Genomic DNA, 20762 nt, shown 5'->3' on the forward strand with positions numbered 1-20762 from the left:
TATGTTTTAGGTCGCTTTAGGCTTGGGCGCAGCCAATGACCACGTTGAATTACCGTTTTCCATGGCGAGAACAGACATGTCACGTGGGTGCTCTGTGCAGCGAAGCGTTTGGAAATACGCTACCGTGCAGCAATCATTTTGAATGTGGCGCGTTTCCCTCACGCGCTTTTTTTTGCCAGTCGGCCACAGTCCGCATCACCTGCCTCCGGCGGCAGAAACCGCTTCTTGGGAAGGAAAAAAAAAACTAATATGAACGCCTGAAATAAAGATAAATGAACTTAGTAGTGAAATAGATATCAATAAAATAAAACCGCAATAAATTAAAGTAGTTCGATTTTCTTTCCCCGGTTGCACCTCACCAGTGCAAAAGTGGAGCGAAAAACGCACTGAAAAATGCCGCACGCCCTAGCCGCGCCTCCTTGGAGCGCGCTGTCTTGAACCGGTTACGCCACATTAATAATGCAAATAGCACGGATCGTATTTTTCGAGCATTTGAATACCGCCTCGAAATATTACAATCATGTTACGTGGGCGGCGCCAGAGATCGGGTCTCGTGAGTTTCGCTCAACCACGGGCCTTCTGGAATAGCACCCCGTCGCGAGAAGTGCCGTATTGTCCAACTGTATTTTTGAGCAAATACTAATTACCTGCGATTAAAATACATGGGGCCTGGTAAGTGGAAGTCGTTATAATTTACACCTAATCTCAACCGGCCGTTGGCAAGTTTCCTTGGAATTTGTTTTGCGCTGCACCTGATGTGTATTTGTGGTATTTATTTGTCCCAGCTGCTAATTAAACGGCAGTCGTTGACCAGATTGCGTTGGCCCCGTGCCTTCTTGATAAAGTTTACAATGCGGTAGTATATGACGCTGCGCTCGAGCCATGAACTTGTGTTGAATTTTTTGCAAGTTCGAAATGCCATCAGTTGCAAACAAAGGGTGCTGCCGAACCTTCGTAACAAGCATAATAACGTAACAAACGTGTATACATTATCCCCTAAGTGTAGTGTAAACGTGCCGCGTTTGCTGCAAGGGCCGTTGGCTGCATGACGGCTGAAGCAATGACTCATAAACAAAGTGCGTCAAATTATAAGTTGCCAATTATATTGTGCGCTTTGAGTTGGAATTCTAACCTTGACGCCTGAATTGTGAAATAAAGGCACTAAATTGAGTCTCGTCAGTTCAATTTTCCAGTACCGGCTGTAGAGTGTATCTCGAAAGCAAAAACATTCTATAGATTATTATACTTAGTTTATCTGTGGAAACGATGTCAATTAACGTGCTCTAAAAGTGCAGCTTTCGGTAGAAATCGCAGCGCAGTGTTGTAATAGCGTGTTCCAAGAGACCTTTAAACAACAAAGCTCAAGGAAATGCACTTTACGAACAGCTGACATTTTGTGCAGCGTTAAGGCATAGCAAAGCCTGAGGGTGTCTTTATAGTAAATAACTTTATATCAATCTATCAGTATTTTGGTATTGACGTTGTGGTTTATTGCCCGCCATAGGGCAGCAAAGAAAAATGGCGTGGCACACTGCAAGATCCCGTGATAACAACTCAGCATCATTAGTGACCATGATGCGGAGTTCACGGGATTCATTAACGCACAGTTTTGCTATTTTATATTGCCGATTGAGCGAGAGCCTTTTCATTTGTACAATCATGTCTATACACGAATCGATACACTGATGTCGCCATTTCTATGTCGGCTACGTTGTTAATACGGTATGCATGAAAATACATGTTTGAAGCTTGTCTTACAATGAATACATGAAACAAGTGTCAGGGCTTTACCTAATAGTTTCAGAATGCAGAAAATATGTCGATTACCTATTCGCACTTCTCGCACTTTCGTTTAGAAGGTACAAACAACGCCTGGCACAAGTTTAGCTGCCAGTATTACCATTAGGGAGGTAACTTTACTGTCACCACCATGATCGGCAGTTGACCAGTCGTTAATTTGTTTGGGTGGTATTGGCACAGTTAGAACACTGTGAGTTATCATCCCAGAAATAGGTTTGTTGCATTGTATATGCTTTTTTGGCCGTACAGAGTTTCAGATCCAGTATTGTGCTGGGTGGCAGTACGGTGTCCTTCGCTCCTTCTGTTATATTAGTCGGCTGTTAGTATGTGTTTTGACGGATAAGTACTCTGTTGTCTATTAGTAATGTGTTTTATTTTAGGCTTAAAAGTAGTTGCGCCTATAAAAACGCCGCGTCCTGTGCTGCTACGCCCTTGCCAAAAGTGCGTGGGAAACAGTGCAATTTTTAATTTTTCTTTTCACGCGACACAGGAGATGCATGAAAGTGGGTACGTATTGAGGAGCATTTTGTTCTGCTCGTGCTTGTTTTTAAAGAAATTTTAAAGTAAATTATGTCAAGCTAGGGTTTCAGTGATTTCGTGTTAGATGCCTTTTAAGCCATGCAACGATCAAATCATCACAGTGTGTTTTTTTATTGTAATAGTGATACTTAATGCAAAGCCTCAGTGGGGCCCACTTTAGTTGAGAAATCTATTCCTCATATGGTCATTCCCTCTCAAAAAAGACGTTTAAAATTTACCTCACAATAGTACACTAGTAAACAGGGCATCAAAATAAAGTCCGTAATCCGAGCTAATAAATTGGGAAACCCCTGCCTCTTGCTGTCTCTTCACGCGGTAGCTAAAGCATATTGGCATCTGCAGAAAATATACCTGACATTCCTCAAATGCTTTTGTACTCGCAGGCAATGCTGAACCCGACGCAATCACTGCTGTACGACCTTGTTGCGGACATAGACTACGGGTTCTCTGTATATTCCTTCACGTTGTCTCTCGGTGGCCTCTTCGGTTACCTGCTCAGCGCTGTGGACTGGACAGGCACGGCTCTGGGATACGCGGGACAGGTGAGCATCGATTGCGCAACTTTTACTTTCACACTAGCTCCTAATATGCACTAAAACCGACCGGCATTGAATCGCTCGAATGCATGAAACAGTCACTGAAAAATATTTTAACTTTTTTTGTGTCTGTTAGCTTTTTATGCGAGGTTTGCAACTGCTCCATTCCCGTAGCTAGCTAAAAGGTGTAGAGGGCGTGCTGTGCATGTTTGAGGCTGTCGTGGTAGCATGACTCTACGGAACACTTGTGAGGTTTAACAAGTAAAAAAAACAGCGGCTCCACATAACGTCAATGATCACACATTGCTCCCGCTAACCACAGAAAAAGAAAAACCACAACGCCAGCTGAGAGCTTCCCACACCTGTAATTGTTGTACAAAATCCTTATGCCTTAAGATAAAAGTTTGAATATTTATATAAAGCTGTGTTAGCACCGCCATTGTTGCCGATGCACATCTTGTTTTCCAAAAAAAATTCTGTTTGTGTGTTTACAGTTTTCAATGCGTACTGCTTCATGATAAAACGGGTGGTCTGAGCATGTAGTATTAGCGCAATAGCTGTACATCAACGACTTAAGAAGAGAGAATTTTGCATTCAGATAGGTCACCAGAGAGGAAGACGTGATCTCTCTATGATTTATAATGGCTTACCTAGACGGGAAAATAGTACATTACTTAAGGTGAAAAATATTCGTAATCACTTGAGATTGCAGAACACATCGTTTTGTTAACTAAGCTTGAAGGGGACCCGTGTAGTGTAGCTGGGACCTGCATAGGGAAGGCTTAGTTGCTGGCCTAGATGTGAATATAAATAAACGAAAGTAAAGTCGATCAGTCATGTAGTCTTTCCATTTAAGTGCACAAATTTTCAAGAGATTGATGGTAGTAATAGACAAGTCGTCAGGGCCAATCAAAACCATGAGAAAGAAATCAGACGCACAATTTTATGGACGGAGGCGTGTTAGGGAACTCTAGTCAAATATTAATCAGTAGGTTTTAAACAGAATGTCAACTAATGGTGCTATGTATTGCATATTTTTGATGCCAACAATGTTAACTTGCATGGCAGTGCTATATAATATTAATATGCTCCTTAAAGTGGCCAGAGGTCAGCTCAAAGACAACGAAAGAAATGCTACAAGCGAAACGTTTATTGGTAGGACGCCCGTATCATAAATTAGATAGCAAGCTCATGCTGGGGACATCAGATCATAAATTAAAAGAAATGCATACCATGTACAATGACACACATAGACCTTGAAATTACGTCGCCTTGAGGCAGCTCTAACTGCACTGATAAATCCACGCCTGCAGTAGCACTAAAGAAAGCAAACAAATCCTTCCAAAGGAGTGCACAACACATCTGGGGCACATTGTGCAGAGTGGGGAAATTGACGAATAAAAAATTACATATCTTTCTCTCACACTCTGCTTTCACTTCAGTTTTATTTCAAGGGATGCTTTACCCAATCCTGCCTTATTCAATCGCTGACAAGCCACACGGAGGGATCGTCCACCTTGAGCAAAAGACAATAATGCGTCCTGTTTTTAACATTCTTTGCAGATGAGCTGATGACTGTGTAATTATGTGTTCTGATCAGGTTTGCAAGATTCGCATGGGGGTACAAATTGGTCGCCACAACAGTGGCCACGAAAAATCCCCTCTTTCACTCGCGCGCCACCATCCTTCCTCCAGCAGCCACAGGCCTATCCTTGTCTTCGCTTTTCTTTTGTGCTTAAAAAAGGCGGGGAGAGTAGATCAAGCCACCATGCGCTTATTCCTAGCCAGAGCTTTTCGTTTTCAAAGGTGGTCAAAAGCCTTTCACAGTTCCCTCAGCCACGTCTCGGCTCGTTTTCGTCACGGGATTACAGCCGCAATTACTGCCCCTGCATCCTAAGATTGTTCTTTTTTGTCTCACCGCAGGAGCGAGCCGTGTTTCTGCTCATGCTGGTGGCCCTTGGCACCTGCCTGGCAGTTACGTTTGTCTTGGCCAAGGAGAAGCCACTCGTGTCGGCTAAGGAAAACGGTGTGGCCAATGGAGACCCCGCGCGGCCGTTACCGTTCTGCACACTCGTTGTCTTAGACAAATCGTCTGTGGCCAATGGAAATAGCACGCATGTCGACTGCAACGGCAACGGGCCCAAGGCTGCGGAACAAGGTGAGTGAGCTGATCATGCATTCTGAATAGGTTCGAGGGAGGTTAGATAATGGACTGCTTTACAGAGGACTATAACTGGTTTGCCGATGTACCGGCTTGAGGACGTGGTTAGATCATGCACCGCTTTACAGATGACTTCATTTGTAACAGCTCAAAAATAAGGGACGAGACGGAAGAACACACGGGACCAGCGCTGTTCTTCCGTCTCGTCCCATATTTTTGCGCGGTTAGAAATGAAGTCTAACCTACTGACCCTGACCCTGAGAGGACTTGTTCCCGATTACTGGAATGAGGAATAAGAACTATAACTAGTTGGGTGATGTACAGTCACGGACAAATGGAACGCAGACACAAAAATATGAACAAGCTGGTTCATACTTTCATGGAAAGAAATCGCGCTTTTTGTGTGTTCTAGAACACACAAATAGAGCAATTTTTTTTCTATGAAAGTTCAAAATACGCGTCGCTTAGTTATAAAGAAAATATTGTGAAATGTGGGTTTTTAAATATACCAATAGCGCGCCATTATTGCACCACTACAAACGGTATTTGAAAATTTTGCATGTTCCGGGTCGTATTTTCGTGTTCGCATCTCCTTTCTTCATGACCGTACATACGTGAGGATGTGGTTAGCCCAAGCAAAAATTACCAATAGAAAAAACAATAGCCTATTAGGTTGACACCAATAGCTATTTGTTTATCCGTCTATAGGGGCATTTGTCTATAGGTGCCTACGCCTATAGATATATTTGTATCAGGAGCCTATTGAAACATCAAAATAGATGCCAAGGCCATTATTCCACTGCATTTGGCCACATTACACTTGCTTCAGCAAGTTTCTGAAAACAATGTGGTCACACTATCCTTCAAATACCGCAAATGCATGAAATATAGTTGATTGCAGCTTTATTGCACAAAACGCGTGCCACAGGCTGTCAAATTTCCGGTGCATTCCTCGATTCAGAACTCCAAAACCTGCAAAAACTGTATGGCAATAATTGGGAACTTGCGCAACCATTTTACCCAGCATTGCACCTAGCACCTAGTGCGTCCAGCATTCCGTCCAGACGGAACGCACCAGACTCTTTGGCAGCACGCCACTAGACCCCAGCGATTTACGTTGCACGAGTACGCGGCAGTGACCGGGACGCTCGGAAAGCTAAACATTCTGTTTCGATTCCACCTGAAGGAAACTCTATACGCAGGATTTTGTTCCATCTGTACGGAACACTATATACACAGTCGTGTATATATAGGCGATATTAAGTGCAGTCATATAAGCACCAAGTCCTGCATGCATTTGTACTCGGTTCACGCGTGGTTTGCATTGATAGTCGCTTTTTCCACCAAGTGAAAGCGCCGCTAGTTCACCTGCTCTGTGGTTTTTAATATAAAATTTCCACAGAAGGAGAAGCTCGACAGCTCCTGGTGAAAAGAAATGTATACTACCTTCAAATACAAAAACCTAAGCAGCGCAATGCCCGCACGTTTGTCACCTGGCCGCGGTGACAAACGTGCGGGCAAAACGGGCATGGTGAATATAAATGACGGCATAGGTGTCTCAACGTTTTAGAGCTCTGGAGATGATGTTTTAGCTTTAAAACTAATAAATACAATGTGCGGCACTGAATTTACAAACATGGTGGCTGCCCGCTGAGATGAACGACCACGCCGTGAATCCCGGCCGGGCATGGGGGTAGCCATTTTACTCTATCCTGCATACGAAACCAGCACCAGTTTCCTTATTTCTCACAGAAGCTTTTTTAAGTAGATTTATTCAATGTACCTATAATTATTCACAAATTCATAATGCGGCCTTAATTATTTTATTCTTACTTTCGATTTTTTCAACTTTATTTTGTGCAGATAATTGAATTACGATACTTACCCTGAGAATCAGCAGACAATCCAATTATGGCCGCTCCTTGGCACAGCAAGATTAAAGGAGCCATGAAGAGAAAACACAAGTTTGGTTCATTCAAAAGATTGTCTCGTTAGAATCATACTGACACCACTTTTAACGTAAACTTCGCTCAAATAAGCTACATAATTAGGAAAAACGGGAATGGTCATGCGACCCACCAGCTCATTTCCCGCAACAGAACCTGTGATGTCACATGGGCTAAGCTCTGCGATTGGCGGAGGCTGGCAGAAGCAGACGCAAATTAGGTAGAGCTTACAAACTAGACGAACGAGCGATTTGCGCTTAAATTTGGGGCACATTCTTTACAAAGCAATAAGAATGATGGGACAAACAGTGGAAGTTACGAAAGCACATGTAAACATAGAAGTACTGATGCGTTCTGCTGTTCGTACTGCGCACAGCATGCTTTGGTTTAGCTGCACAGCACTACGGGGCTTGGGGCTGTCTCAGACGACACTGGCCGATTGACGCAAGCAACGGTGTCTTACGTGACCCCATTTGTCGAGCGAGCACTGTTTCAGGGAACGAATATTTTCTCCCAGAACAAAAACAAGCCAGGTTTAAATGCGGGCAAAAACAAACCAAACGCTTGCCACGGTATGGTGGCGCCATCTAGGTTACGGAACGTAAAGAAACGCGGGAACAAACCAACACCGCTGTACAGGGTGGAGACAACTTTTGAACGGTCCCGTGCCGCCGCAATTGGGCCAACGGGCTCAACGCGTTATTCTTTTCGTTTCCCACGAGACCTAGCAACGCGAAACAGACAATATGATTCAATTTTCTTCAGTAAACCACGTTGCGGCGATAATTTTAGCGTGGTTTTGACACAATGACTTGCTTCGGCGGCGAGCGAGCAACCGAACATGGCGGCGCCAGCGTTACGTGTCTCTACCCTGTACGGCGGATGCGTGAATAAAGGTATTCTAGGCTGCAGAGCGGTCGGTTCCCGTGATGTCACTTGGGACCACGGAAACGCACGATTGAGCGGGAAAATAAAAATTTTAACCTAAATTGTTTAATTTCTCAGTGAATAAAGCACCGTTTGTATCCGGACAAGCGCTGGGGGCACTATAAAACACGAAATCTTTCGAATAAAACCAACTTGCATTTTCTCTTCATGGCTCCTTTTAAAAAAAAATAGATGAGACGACGGTCACGCAGGCCAAAGCTGACGCTGGCGAGAAACATATGTAACTGCTGTGAGCACAAAATCAGGCGCGCGGCGTTTTTGCTTGTCTCAAGTATTGCAGGCGTCCACCATGTGCCAGCGGCTGCAACTCGTTGCTACCGGTGAAGTTTTAGCACTAAAGTAACATTCTTTTTGCGGCATGCTAAATGCAAAATTCTGTGCGATTCGGACGCTTTCGAGTAATAGCATTGCTTCAAAAAAATCAAATTGTGGGGATTTTGCATCCCTATCTCGGCTTTGAGGGCGCCCTAGTGGAGGGCTCCGGATTAGTTTTGACCACCCGGGAACGTGCAACGGGCGCCGCTACCGCGAAATCGCCGCACACGCGGTTTTACTTTTCGCCATATCGAAAGCGCCGCTGCGGTCGGGATCGCAGCCCTCATCCTTTGCTCAGAACCACAGCGCCTTTGCCACTGCGGCGACAAAACATTGCTTTTTTTTGAGTAAACGATTGTCAGCAAAAATGTAAGTTGCAGACATGTAATATGCAGATATTGGACGTACAGGTGGAAATGAAGCTTCCAATCACACCTCCGTTTATCAACAGAACTTCTAGTTGTGCTCCAAAAGCTAACTCTACTTATAGTGTCCGTAAACCAATAGCAACGGACGCTGTATTTAACTGCGTATTTGCGTTCGTTTCCCGGCCGCGGCGGCCGCTTTTCTGATGGAGGCTAAAAGCAAAAACGCCCTTGTGTACGAGATTTCGGCGCACGATAAAGATCCCCAGGTGGTCAAAATTAATCCGGAGCCTTCCACTACGGCGCGCTACATCGCCTGCGTTGCGTCGGCGCGTTAAACCCCACAATCAAAATCAACTGCGTATTTGCCCTATACAGATCCCCTTTTGGTCTATTAGGCTGATACAATCAATAGATATCCATTTATGAAAATAATACAACAATACATTTGGTCTATTAGACCAATAGATGGGATTCTATTAAACCAATATATTTTGTATTGGTCCTGCAGATGCTTAAATGGAGCGAATAGACTGGCCTATAGGACCAATGTGTTATTTCTATTGGACCAATACACATTTCTATTAAAAGTTTTGCGAGGTATATCATGGACCGCTTTACAGAGGACTTCTTCCCGACTACTGGAATGAAGACTACAACTAGTTTGATGATGTACATATTTGAGGACGTGGTGACGCGTAGCTGCACCGTGAACTTTCTGAATGGTATGTGCTAGGCTTCCGGTCGCTTGCTGGTGTTTTGCCTGTTTGGTAGAGTAGGGCGGAAATTGGTCGTGCGCTCTGCGATCTTGCCTACTTTGCGGCCGTGCACGTGGTATCCCTACATTCGGAGAACACCCGCGTTGCGAAGAAAATATAACTGCATGAACCAGCAAAATTTATTTGGCATTGACCATGTGGAAGATCGCTATTGAGTCTCAATCGGGGCTACATGGCAGTCATAAACAGGGGCCTAGATCAGTAGTTATAATGTATTAGGTGGTTGCTATGCGTTGATGCATGCAACAAAAATTCTGACTGCATAGTGAAACTGGGCGCCTTTCACATAAAATTCTAACAGTGCCCCAGTGACTATTCGAGTTACTTCGGTGGTAATTTACTTGGTTGGGCCTTAGGAATCTTCACCTATATACACGCTCTTCCGATGTAGTGATCATTTTCACTTTTAATGCCCGAAGAAATTCTTATTCGTTATAAAGCTATCAGGAGTGTGTTTAGGTGATGCTATTATATAACGTTTAAGGTTACATTTTGATTTAAGGTGTAAGATTTTGGTTGCACATTGCATGGTGTTATCCCTGGGTGCGTTCTAGTAACAGTATCGCCAATACACTTTGTAGTCGTCGCTTTAACTACCAACACGAATGCTACCAGAAGTCTTAGATGACCTCGGTGGCGGGAACTGTGCAGTGAAGGAGGGCTATGGTGCTCTGACGCGGTTAGTCGGCTACCATACCAGATGTATATATGAGATTATGAGTGATTATCAAAGATTTATTGTCCAATAGTGATTGGTGGTAATCACCAGTTAGGTGGGATTAACGTGGAAGAAGATAATGGTGGGCTAACATTTAAAATGAATTAAGATGAACTATGATAAACTATTGTCCATTAAGCATAATTACGTGGGTTGGGAAGGGAGTAAAATGGAACAAATGAATTAAGATGGAATTACGTGAAATAAGGTAAAAAATGTATTAAGGTGGATTAGAATGAAATAAGCACCATAAATTAGCGTGGCTTCTGCGTCGATAGGTGGACATATATGTAAAATGAATCTATCACAATAGAACGCCAGCCTTCCGCCTTAAAAGCACGTGAGCATACGTAGGTGTCCCAAGAAATTTTCTTTATGTGGCATAGTGTTTATAACCGCCATTCCCTATGTTCCAGGGACGCCCTCCCACGATCACAACTCATCTCGCACTGGCTTGATCGGTTGGAACCAGGGCCTTCCCAACGGCAAAGCGAAGGACAGTCCAGTCGAGCTCCTGCGTAGTTTTTCCTCCGGAGTGCTGCTGATTGCCTGCGAGACCTTCTGCCGCGTGTTCATCTTGCTGCCTGCCCGTGCCGTCGCCTCGGTGCTGCGAGTCCCGAGCAGCCTGCGGCGCCTCTTCCTCTTCCAGCTGCTCGCTTGGATGGCCCTGATGGCGCACTACGTGTACTTCACCGACTTCACGGGTGAGGTAATCCCTGCTCTTGCTCTCACATAACCGCTCTCCTTGGAAGGAAGGAATAAAAGGGGCGCTAAGCAGACGAAGACGAAGTAGACACACACACCACATACAGGCGCCATCGTCTTCGTCTGTTTAGCGCCCCTTTTATTCCTTTCAATAAGCATGAACCAACTAGCTCAACAAGTTTTGTTAACACTCTCCTTGGATATCTCTGCAGACAGTGTAAATAGCACAATGTTGGTTCCAGTCTTCATTAATGCGAGCGTGTTCGTTAACTCGATACCCCAATAGCTCGGCGTCCGTGACGTACATAGTGCTCACAGAATAGCCGAAGGCTCAATGAATAAAAACAGACCAAAGGATGCTTGAATTGACCCCAAATTTCCCAGGGAAGCTCTTTTAAACAAAGTATAGCGCTTGCGTTTAAAAAAATAGGTACACTTCAGTCTGGGTTGGATTAAAACTATTCGTTTGAGAACGCGAGGCGATTGTGTGTCCCCAATAGCACCGCAGCGCGATGGCCCTAGCTGGTTAATGGCGCACGTAGAGAATACGTCGTGGCCTTCAACTATGTTATCGGCCCTGCATGAGTAATTTCATCATTTTAATTACAGAAGAAGCACGAAAACACCCTCCTGGTTAATTTTTTTTGCTTGGCTATGCAAACGCGGGTATGAAACAAGAAAAGACACAAAAGGAAAGGATGCGGGTTGATCTAGTGAATGCATTGATGCGTTCAAATTAGGAACGTATGTTAGACACATGTGCGTATGCCTACGTGGAGCATGATAATTACAAAAGTAGCAGTTAGGGTAGTAATGAAATACCCTCGCGCTAAGAAAATGCTTGGCGATGCGAACTCAAGTGTGTGCGAATTCATAATAACGGAAGAGGAAAAGGACGCGAAAGGATGGTCATACTAATAAGGGAAAACTTTTAGCAATATGACACTAATAAATTAATGCTTACCCTAATAAAACTTTCCCGCTGAGCAGTTGCTCTTACTTTATGTTCTTACAGCTTCATATTTTGAGCCATGTATGCAGCCCATTGAAATATCAAGGAGGTGGCCAGCTCCTCTTAAATCTCCGGAAAGGGTGCGTCCTTCGGCCTCAAAAGGCTTCTTAGGCTGCCGCACAAACAGGCCTCTTTTCGCTTCCTACGGCCTGGAACGCTACCCGTGGTGATGTAGAATTGCCCTCTTATAGCACAACTCTCAATCGTCTCGGCAGCTATGATTTCTCAAAGGCAGCTGCGCACGCGTACGTGGCCCAGATATCATGCTGAATCCACTCTGGGTGAATACACTGTTCGGAGTACACCATTGCTGATGCGAGTGCACCGACAAGTCAGCGTGGTTGAAAGCCCACACTGCGGCTAAAACTCACACTGGTTAAACCCACACTGGAAGTATGCGCTAGGATGCATGTATGAACAACTTGTCTAGAATAACCGCAGCAACTCTCGAGTGCGAACTCTGTAGGCCTAACGTTTGGGCTTGAGTGCACGGCACGAACCGGTACCTGGTGCGTGGCGTTCAGTGAGCAATTTTTTGAGTGGGCGCTGGTTTGAGGTGTTAAACCCCCAAGATGTGTCATTACGTCTGACATCCTAAACCTCAAAATGAGAAGTTAAGCCTAACGTCGTATGGGCTAACAGCCTTACGGAACGCAAAGCAACGCCATTCTCGTCCTACGTCGGCCTGTGGGTAACAGCTGTCGCTGTTCACCTCACAACATGACGTTAGGCCTATTTACGTCGCGCTGTCGAACGCCGGCGTCACCTCGTTCCTCTGCTGCACATCAGCCTTTAGCGGAGCGGGCGTAACGGTGCTCTCTCCAAGCTTGGCACGGAATCGTTTTAATGTTGCTACACTTCACCCACAATCATCATCATCTCCAGAAAAAGTTGACTTTCCTGCACGGCATATTCGCATTACAGACGCCATCAGTGAGGACACAAAGGTTCGCTTCAAAAGCCAGTTGCAACAGACAGCCTGCCTACGTCACTGCATGGTGACGCTACTTTGTTATGAGTCTTGATAATAACACTGAGCAACAACAAAACCACAGCTGCAGGTTTTGGGCTGAAAACGCTTATTGCGAGGCAGAAATTTCACGCGCTAAAATCTAAATAAATAACACCGTGCTGAACGTGGGTTTTTTGTGCTTTGGCCATAACATTTACAGTGGCATTATTTTGATTTGTTTTTACCTGATAACGTGATAATTAAGGCTGAGGCTTTTCAGGGGGATTATGCAAAACACTTCAGTACGTGTTCGCTAAGTTCCAAATCAAAAAGTGGGATGCGTTGGAGCATTGTTTCAGACTTTCCAGCAAGCAATGGTTTAGCCTTGGGAATAAACTCAACAAGTTCGACAAATGCCTGGTAGCTTAGCAATACAAGCTAATTGCTATGGAGAGTTACTCAAGGTGCAGTACATCACAAAGTCCTCAGTGGAAGTAGATCCTTAGATTGCAACTGTACAGTACCTCCAAAGTTCTGAACGACATGTTAAGGGTTCGTTCTCGTATGTCCATTATCTCGCGTTTACTTTCTAAAACGGCAGAAACAAACCATTGTTTGTTTACCCTGACTTGAATTTTACATCTTGTATTAAAAGGCTTGTTTTATGTGAAGTGTGCACTGCAAAAAAACTTCCTAATGAGGGGAAGTGTAATTTAATCTAGTTAAGAGAAAAGCGATGCGTCCTAGTATTTCAGCGTGCTGACAGTCTTGTGGAAACAAGTCACATCTGCGACCCCGTTGTGTTCTATACCAAATCATGATTGCCTGTAAATGGTGCCCTCTGAAAGCTGCCTCTTACCTGCAGGTCTTATTTCCCGTTTTACATGTGGCGCTAGGTGGTGTACCACGGAAGGCCCGAAGAGAGTGCCAGTAATGACGACAGAACACGCTACGACCGAGGTGTTCGAGCTGGGTCCTGGGGACTACTGGTGAACTGCATTGCCTGTGAGTCCCGCGTACCATAGTGGCATCGGCTTGGAATAGTGTGCTTTGGTGCACGAATTTGCTGCCTATACCTGCGGCCAGAAGAAATTTAGGTAGAGACGAAGGGAAATTGTGGCTTCATAGTAGCACCAGCGTGCGGCAACGAAGACCCCAGATATAGGGAGCAGAGCTGCGAATTTGCAATGATAGTAAAAGCTGTGTCACAGGAAAACAGCCAGTAAAAGTATGCATTACAAGCGTTGAGGTTCCTAGCTTATGTTACGCCGTTGCTTGCCTGTTTTAACATTCTGTGCAGTCAAGAAGCACTTACCCGTGCTTCGTTATATGTAGCCGATGTATGGGATAGAGTGGCCGTTTTATGATTTGCGTATAATGCAAGTACGGTTGTAAACGGTCGGGGCAAACTTCGTGACCGGAGCACTTCAACTCCACGGTGAAACAATTTTCACGCGTAAATTTGACGCATTGCCAGTTTTCAGTATACTAATACATCTGTGAATGTTCATAAGAGATCGCTTTGGTAATGTAAGCTAATACACATATTTGCTGGGCAGTGCCTGCAGTCTGAACTATTCAAGTTTTTTAGCACCGAATTTGTGAACGTTTACTGTGTAAGGTATACCCGATATCAGTTCATCAGCGCATGAACAGATATAATTGCGGTCGTCCGGTTCTCGATTTGGAATATTCATAACTTTGATAACTAGCCTCAGACTACGGGGTAATATTTTTAGCGGAGTATTTAAGGGGGCCGATAATTAGGATGCATTACTTGATAAATGTTTAGCCGAGCTGGATTGTGTTGATACAGACCGGCAAGCACAGAATGAGTTGATCAGTTCACTACAGCGAACTTTGTTGTTGTAGGCAATTGCACAATCCCGTGGGCAACTGCTCTGGGATGCCAGCTGCGCAGCCTCTTAACTGCACAAGACAGCCTCTTATTTTTGCAATATCACACCCCACAAGGCTGTACTTTTACTACCACGTATAAATTCATTATGGTGTTTGGTGATAGCTGTGCGCCCTGAACGATACCACCTTTATTCTCAGCACGAGTCAGGCTACAATCTGATTCTTATCTGTGAACACTATCCATTATTTTTTGTGTTTTGCATTAGCAAAAAGCGAATTTTAAGAAACAATCCTCATAAATCGCTTCAAGAAGAAAAATGGTCTTTGGCGGGCATTGAACAATCCTCACGTTAGCAGAATCAACACACAATGAACACTTTCTAAATCACTCGGCGGGCCTAAAACCATGGTCACCGTCGCAGTTTCAACTAGTGTATGGGTACTGGGTAGAACGTAATGCAGAATTTTTTTAGTTAAAGTCATGTAATTAGGTTTTTATCTCAGGTCATGCATCGGCTGTAAGGTGAGACATTATGTACAGGTGCCCCAAGAAGTTATTGGAACATGGATTTGTTTAATATCACAAAATATGTCTTACTTGAAATATGCCACCCATTACCAGTTTACAGAAAGATTCTTCTATTGTGGATAACTCCGTTAAGCGCACACAAATGCAGCAAGACAGTTTCTGGAAGAGGAAATTCCGAAACATTTACGAGACCGTGTTTGAATTACTTTTGACGGCACCTGTACAGTAATGTTGTGCAAATATCATGGGGTGTAACGGTATTTATTTTTTTTATGGTTCCGTGAAATGTTATGTGAATTTTTAGTTTGAGCTTATGGCAGACAAATCACATTTCTCTCTCAGGCGACATCAAACGTAACTCTAATTTTAATTTGGATTACGTCAGACGCCACTTCAATTTCCATTCAAGGCAACGTTGAACGTAATTCTAGGCACTGTGTGAAAATAAAAGAAGAGCCAAAACTGCTTTTTTTTTTTTGCATGAACACAACGATATCTGAAGTCGTACGAGCTTTGTCCCTTCAAACGAGCGCAGGTTTCTAAAATTAATGTAAATATTTCTTTCTTCATCGAGCTTGGTGGGAACTTCATTTTCTTGCCCTGCACTGTTGTGTAACATGTACAACACAAACCTCAAAGCATGGGCTCTTTGCTGGAATTTTCCCCATACCAGCACATTTTTTCCTGGTGTGTATCACCCACTCGTGTCTATTTATTATGAGGCTTTTCAAACAATTTCTAGATGTTTCTCAACAGAAAATCTGTCTAACAATTAAGCATACCAACCTAATTTCTGTTTGTTCTTTGCAGCGTCGCTGTACTCACTCTGCGTTCAGTGGCGAGTGACGGAGCACCTGGGTCAGCGGTTCGGCCTGCTTCTGGGCATGGGAACCTTTGCCATCGCCATGTCCGGCCTGCTCGTTTTCAATGATTTGGCCAGCATGCTGACGCTGTCGGCGATGACGGGCGTTGCGGCCGCTGCCCTCGACTCAATACCATACGTTCTCGCCTGCTTGTATTGCGAACACAGTCAGGTGAGTCGGAAGTAGATTTTGACCTTCGCACGTCTTTTTGATAGTTGTGGTGCTCTTCTTTATTACGAAGTATTGTAACCTTGCATTTCGCTTATCGAGCACGGATTGTGTTTTTTTTTTTTTTGCTGCAGCAGCACTAGGCTGGTCGACAATAGGAAAGGTGTGCGCGTACTCGGAAGCACCCGCGAATCAACGTAGGGAAATGAACGGCACTACACAATGGGCGCCGAGCAAGGAGGACGAACGATGTTACAGCAGAAAAAAAACGAAAACGCATGATGTCAGAACGTACCTCACCTGTGCAGTGGGGAAACTTTACAAAGTTGCTTGAGAGTCGGGAGTAGGAGATTTAGTGCCTTGGTGGAACACAAATTTATTTTGTGTTCCGCCTTGCTAAAACAGTTCAATGCGAGGGTGCTTATTAATAACGATGATGTCTAGAATGGGCGGCAAGAAGAGCACTTAAGACAAAGGCCGAAAACGAGTACAGTCAGAACTCGATCTAACGAAATCCGATCTTACGCTCTTCTCGATCCTACGAGCAAATTCGGATTCCCCCGCAGAATCCTGTACGGTGCAATGCCTTCGTGAACTCGAACTAACAAAATGAATTTAGCGCCATTCCCGATTTAATTAAGTGTTTTGAGAGACCAACGTATTTAAAAAAAGATCAATTTCGAGCGTGTTTTGTCCCAACTTTACAAAAATTGAGCCAAGTCAGAAACAAAACGGGCATATAGCTGCGTTTTTACGCACCTCAGCAGTCCCGTGGCGGCAGACCATGGCGTCCCGGCCAGAACGCTTTCCACAATCTTGAAAGGAAAGGACGCCATCATCCATTCCACTTTTGTTGGAATTGCGTCAAAGAAAACTAATATCAAGAGCACCCCGCACGAGAGGTTAAAGGAAGCACTGTTTGCATGGTTCAAGGATATGAGAGCCATGAACGATTCCATAAGCGGTGAAGTGGTACAACAAAAAGCGCCGTTTTTCGGCGTCTGCTGGGGTGCGATGACATCAGGGAAAGCCCCGGCGGGCTTATTTTCACCACGGACTTTTAGCGCATTGCTAAATTGTGGTCACGCGAGCGCCGCGGCCGGCGTAATTACGATGTCATGCTGCTCGGATGCGCCTCTCTTAAGACATCGAATTGTATGCAATTAACTGCTTGTAAAATCGCAGTCCCGATTTTATGAAGTTCTCGATATAACGAAATATTTTTCGGTTCCTGGTGGCTTCGTCTGATCAACTTTTAACTGTATGCAAGTTTGAAGTGCTTGTATAGCATGTAGTAAACAAGTAGACATGAGAACAATCACTTAGCCTGGTTCTTTCTATTGAAGAAAAGGTATAGCAAGAAACAAACAGCCTTGGCATATGTATAGGTCTTCCTATAGACATTAGCATAAGGAGAAGAGTGTGATTGCAACGATGAATCGAAGGTAACCACCTAGTCAAAAAAGCATTTTGACGTTTCGGTAACCCTTCGGGTACCTTGCTCATAATGAGAATGTGCCGTGGAAAATGATGCTATATATTGGGCGTTAGGCGTCACAGTGACTTCGCATAGATATGGTGCATATTGCCACCCGTTCTGTTAATAGGGTAAGACGTCTGAATGACGAGGACCTCGAGCTGCAATCGAGAAGATAGATCGAGCTCGGTTGTCATCACTTTCGCCTCGTCCCAGTCGACCACGTGTCCCGTCTTCTCACAGTGGTGCTATGCTTAAAACATTTGAGTGCACTCCGAAAATTGTAGGGGGAAATGTGGTAGGCTACTCACATGTGCGTACATGCCTACACTTCGTAGTATGTTTCGTGTAACCTTATGCTATGTTCAGACTACCGACGAAAAAGGCATACCGTGATTTATGGACGTATAAAATGGCGTGTCACGCAGTTCGGTTGAGTGAAATGTGAAATGACGTCGTTCTTTAAAGTTATTACGACAGTTTCCGCAACAGCCTGAATCCGGCCTTACTCTCACAGTTGTCTCAAACGACCCTTCATTACAGCGAAAGCGTTACATGTATCATTTAACGCGGAAAGTAACCGCCACCGTCGGCGTCAACACGATTGGTACGAAACTGACCGCCGCTCTAAAGACAAACAAACGCATTTGGGTTCGTTCGGAATTTGAACATGGTTCTCAAAGCAGGAGACGAGGGCCTTACCACTGTGTGAACTCGGCACCTTTCCAGAAGGGGAACAAGAGCTAGCGTGGTGCGTGTCAGTTGATGACTGTGTGCCGGGACACAATTAATGGCAATTGATGGCAGGTGATTGCAGGTAACGACAAGTTAACTGGTCGTTTACTGATTAGCCGGTAATAGTAACGGTTACTTAGGTGGGACTAAGGCGGAATAAGATGAATTAGGGTAGAATTTAGGTGGAGGAGACTAGATGAAGATTGAAGTGGATTAAGGTGTATTCAAATGAATTAAAGACGGGGAAAAATTGCGTATCTGCTGTGTCGATTGGCGGTCGAGTATATAAAAGGTATCTATCAAAATAGAGCTCAAGGCTTTTGCTATCAAAAGAAGTAAGGAAACTTAAATGCCATGAGAATTTTCTCTGGCGTATATATTTACTTTGCTGAAGAGCCACCTACTTGCAACTTTAAACATTTAAACCGTGCTTTTTAAGTTCCGTCCTCTCATGATTGATTCATGTTTCCTTCCTTCGCACACAATTTTGGACCTTTGACCAGTTTAAATTAAGGTTTTAATACTTCCACCAAGCAGAGCAATAGTAGGCTAGGCTTGCTCAGATATTGATTGCATCTTTTTTGTTTTTGCGTTTGCAGGTGTAGCGAGCATGATTTCTTTGATTTCTGTTTTTTTTGCAGGAGTATTTCAAGGGATCTCGTTACATTCCTGGTATAGGTCAGTGTCTAGCACTGCTAGCAACGGCCGAGTACTTGTCACAAGTTCTTCTTACGCTCTTCATGGGATACATCTTCTCTGCTACGCACACTGTAGCATCGTATGTGGCTGTTGCCGTTGCGTGTGCCCTTGCGTCTTGCTACGCTGCAACTTTCATCATGTGCCCATCTCCGAAGGACACTTCGTGACAACACCAGCGGTGCCCCCAGCGCTGCACTGTAGTTATCAACTCATTCGTTCCATTTCGCCGATGTGGTTACAGCAACTGTGTCTTGTGCTGGACAATCGAAAGCCCCTATTATCGCGCCGCGCTTAGGAAACAAGCTCCGTTTTCCTAAAGTTTAAGCACAAGGCGTCGCAATGATCCTTGTAATACTGTTGAAAGTTAGTAGCTAAGTAACTTTCTGAGTGATTTCTAAGGATCCGCGCTGTTCTGGCAGGCCTCAGACTGCCGACTAAGGATAACCAACGGCAAATGTGTGGTTGGCATGCTCATCCTGAAAGAACATAAGCCCAGGTGTACATCGTTGCTTCTGTATATTTTAAGAGTATTGTTTTATTAGCAGTCAAAAAGGGCTGATGAATTCTTCGGCTATTTTACCTGTGCCTTATAGCCTTCGTACGAGATGACTTTGTACTCTTAGATACACGTCACAGTTATTGTTGATAGGCCAAAATGTATTCAAACAAGAAATATTGAAACCAACGAAGATTTTTATCAATGTTGTACATAAACTTTTTTGTGTCGAAGGTTCAGGGTTAGTTACGACTCACCATAATGTATATTTTGAATGCTGTAAAATTTTAAATGCAGAAATTACTTGTGAAAATGTTTTATACAGAAGAAAAATTGCATTTACACTGCGCGGGCTCAAATCCGCCAGAGGCGAGTGCCCAGAACACCTTGTGTTGTTGAGTGTTTTTGTAAGTGTGCATTTAATTGATATAATTGTCCCCCACTTGCATTGGTCTCCCTTCATATATGTATTGCTTTCCCTAAGGTGTTCTAATAATGTTTGAAGAAAACGAACAATTGCTGTAATTTAAAGAAGATAAATATTTGGCGTGCCATTAAGGATGGTTACCAGGGTGTAAAACCTGGAAGGCTGCAGGGCTGCTGAAGCCATTTCTTAGTAATGCCTGCTTTGCGCTTAAAACTGCGACTAAGTCGATGGGTGCATGACCGCCAAAAGCTTAGCGTACCTTGATTGTGTTTTACTACGACGTAATTGGTATTACATATCTGTAAAAGAGTTTATATTGAAGAATCTGCCCTATAAAAATAGTATTGAGATGCATCAACTATTTTCATAATTGTTTCTTCAAGGGCGGGCTGTTGCAAGGCAAATGTATTTATGGATTACTCGGTGATATAAGAACATGTCTGCTTAAATTGTGCTGACGGCCTTGAGCAGACAAATAATGTCTGTGATATATACATGCAAGTGTTTCCAGCTGTGCTCGTTACAAACCTGCAATGTGTACTTCTGGTTTTAGTGCTACAGCAAGTTGTCTGTTGTAATTGCTCAATGTTCCTTTTTGCTTCTTGCATCTAGATTAAATTGGATTTCAGTGTTTTTTGCCAATGTCTGATATTTGGCACAAATTGATTAGGCATGGACATATTTCTTTCGTATGCCTCATTGAATAATACATCACCAGTTATCGGCTCCAA

The 20762-nt window shown here is 44.0% G+C and overlaps 1 protein-coding gene across 6 annotated transcripts in view; it reads left to right on the top strand.

The window, feature by feature from the left end:
• The window catches only part of LOC144174986 (solute carrier family 45 member 3-like), a 149918-nt gene extending 129156 nt beyond the window's left edge, over window positions 1-20762 (top strand). For 5 of the 6 annotated variants that reach the window (XM_077703991.1, XM_077703993.1, XM_077703994.1 and 2 more), the window contains exons 4-9: window positions 2724-2882; window positions 4800-5034; window positions 10525-10817; window positions 13674-13782; window positions 15977-16200; window positions 19051-20762. In XM_077703991.1, the coding sequence (XP_077560117.1) occupies window positions 2724-2882; window positions 4800-5034; window positions 10525-10817; window positions 13674-13782; window positions 15977-16200; window positions 19051-19275 (1245 nt within the window). In that variant the 3' untranslated portion in view covers window positions 19276-20762. Of the gene's footprint in view, window positions 1-2723; window positions 2883-4799; window positions 5035-10524; window positions 10818-13673; window positions 13783-15976; window positions 16201-19050 lie in introns of those variants that run through there. The other variant, XR_013323574.1, reaches the window with a different exon arrangement.

This window comes from Haemaphysalis longicornis, unplaced genomic scaffold, assembly GCF_048455015.1.
Source record: "Haemaphysalis longicornis isolate Haplotype H1 unplaced genomic scaffold, Haemaphysalis longicornis Haplotype H1 scaffold_3, whole genome shotgun sequence".
Taxonomy (NCBI): Eukaryota; Metazoa; Arthropoda; class Arachnida; order Ixodida; family Ixodidae; genus Haemaphysalis; species Haemaphysalis longicornis.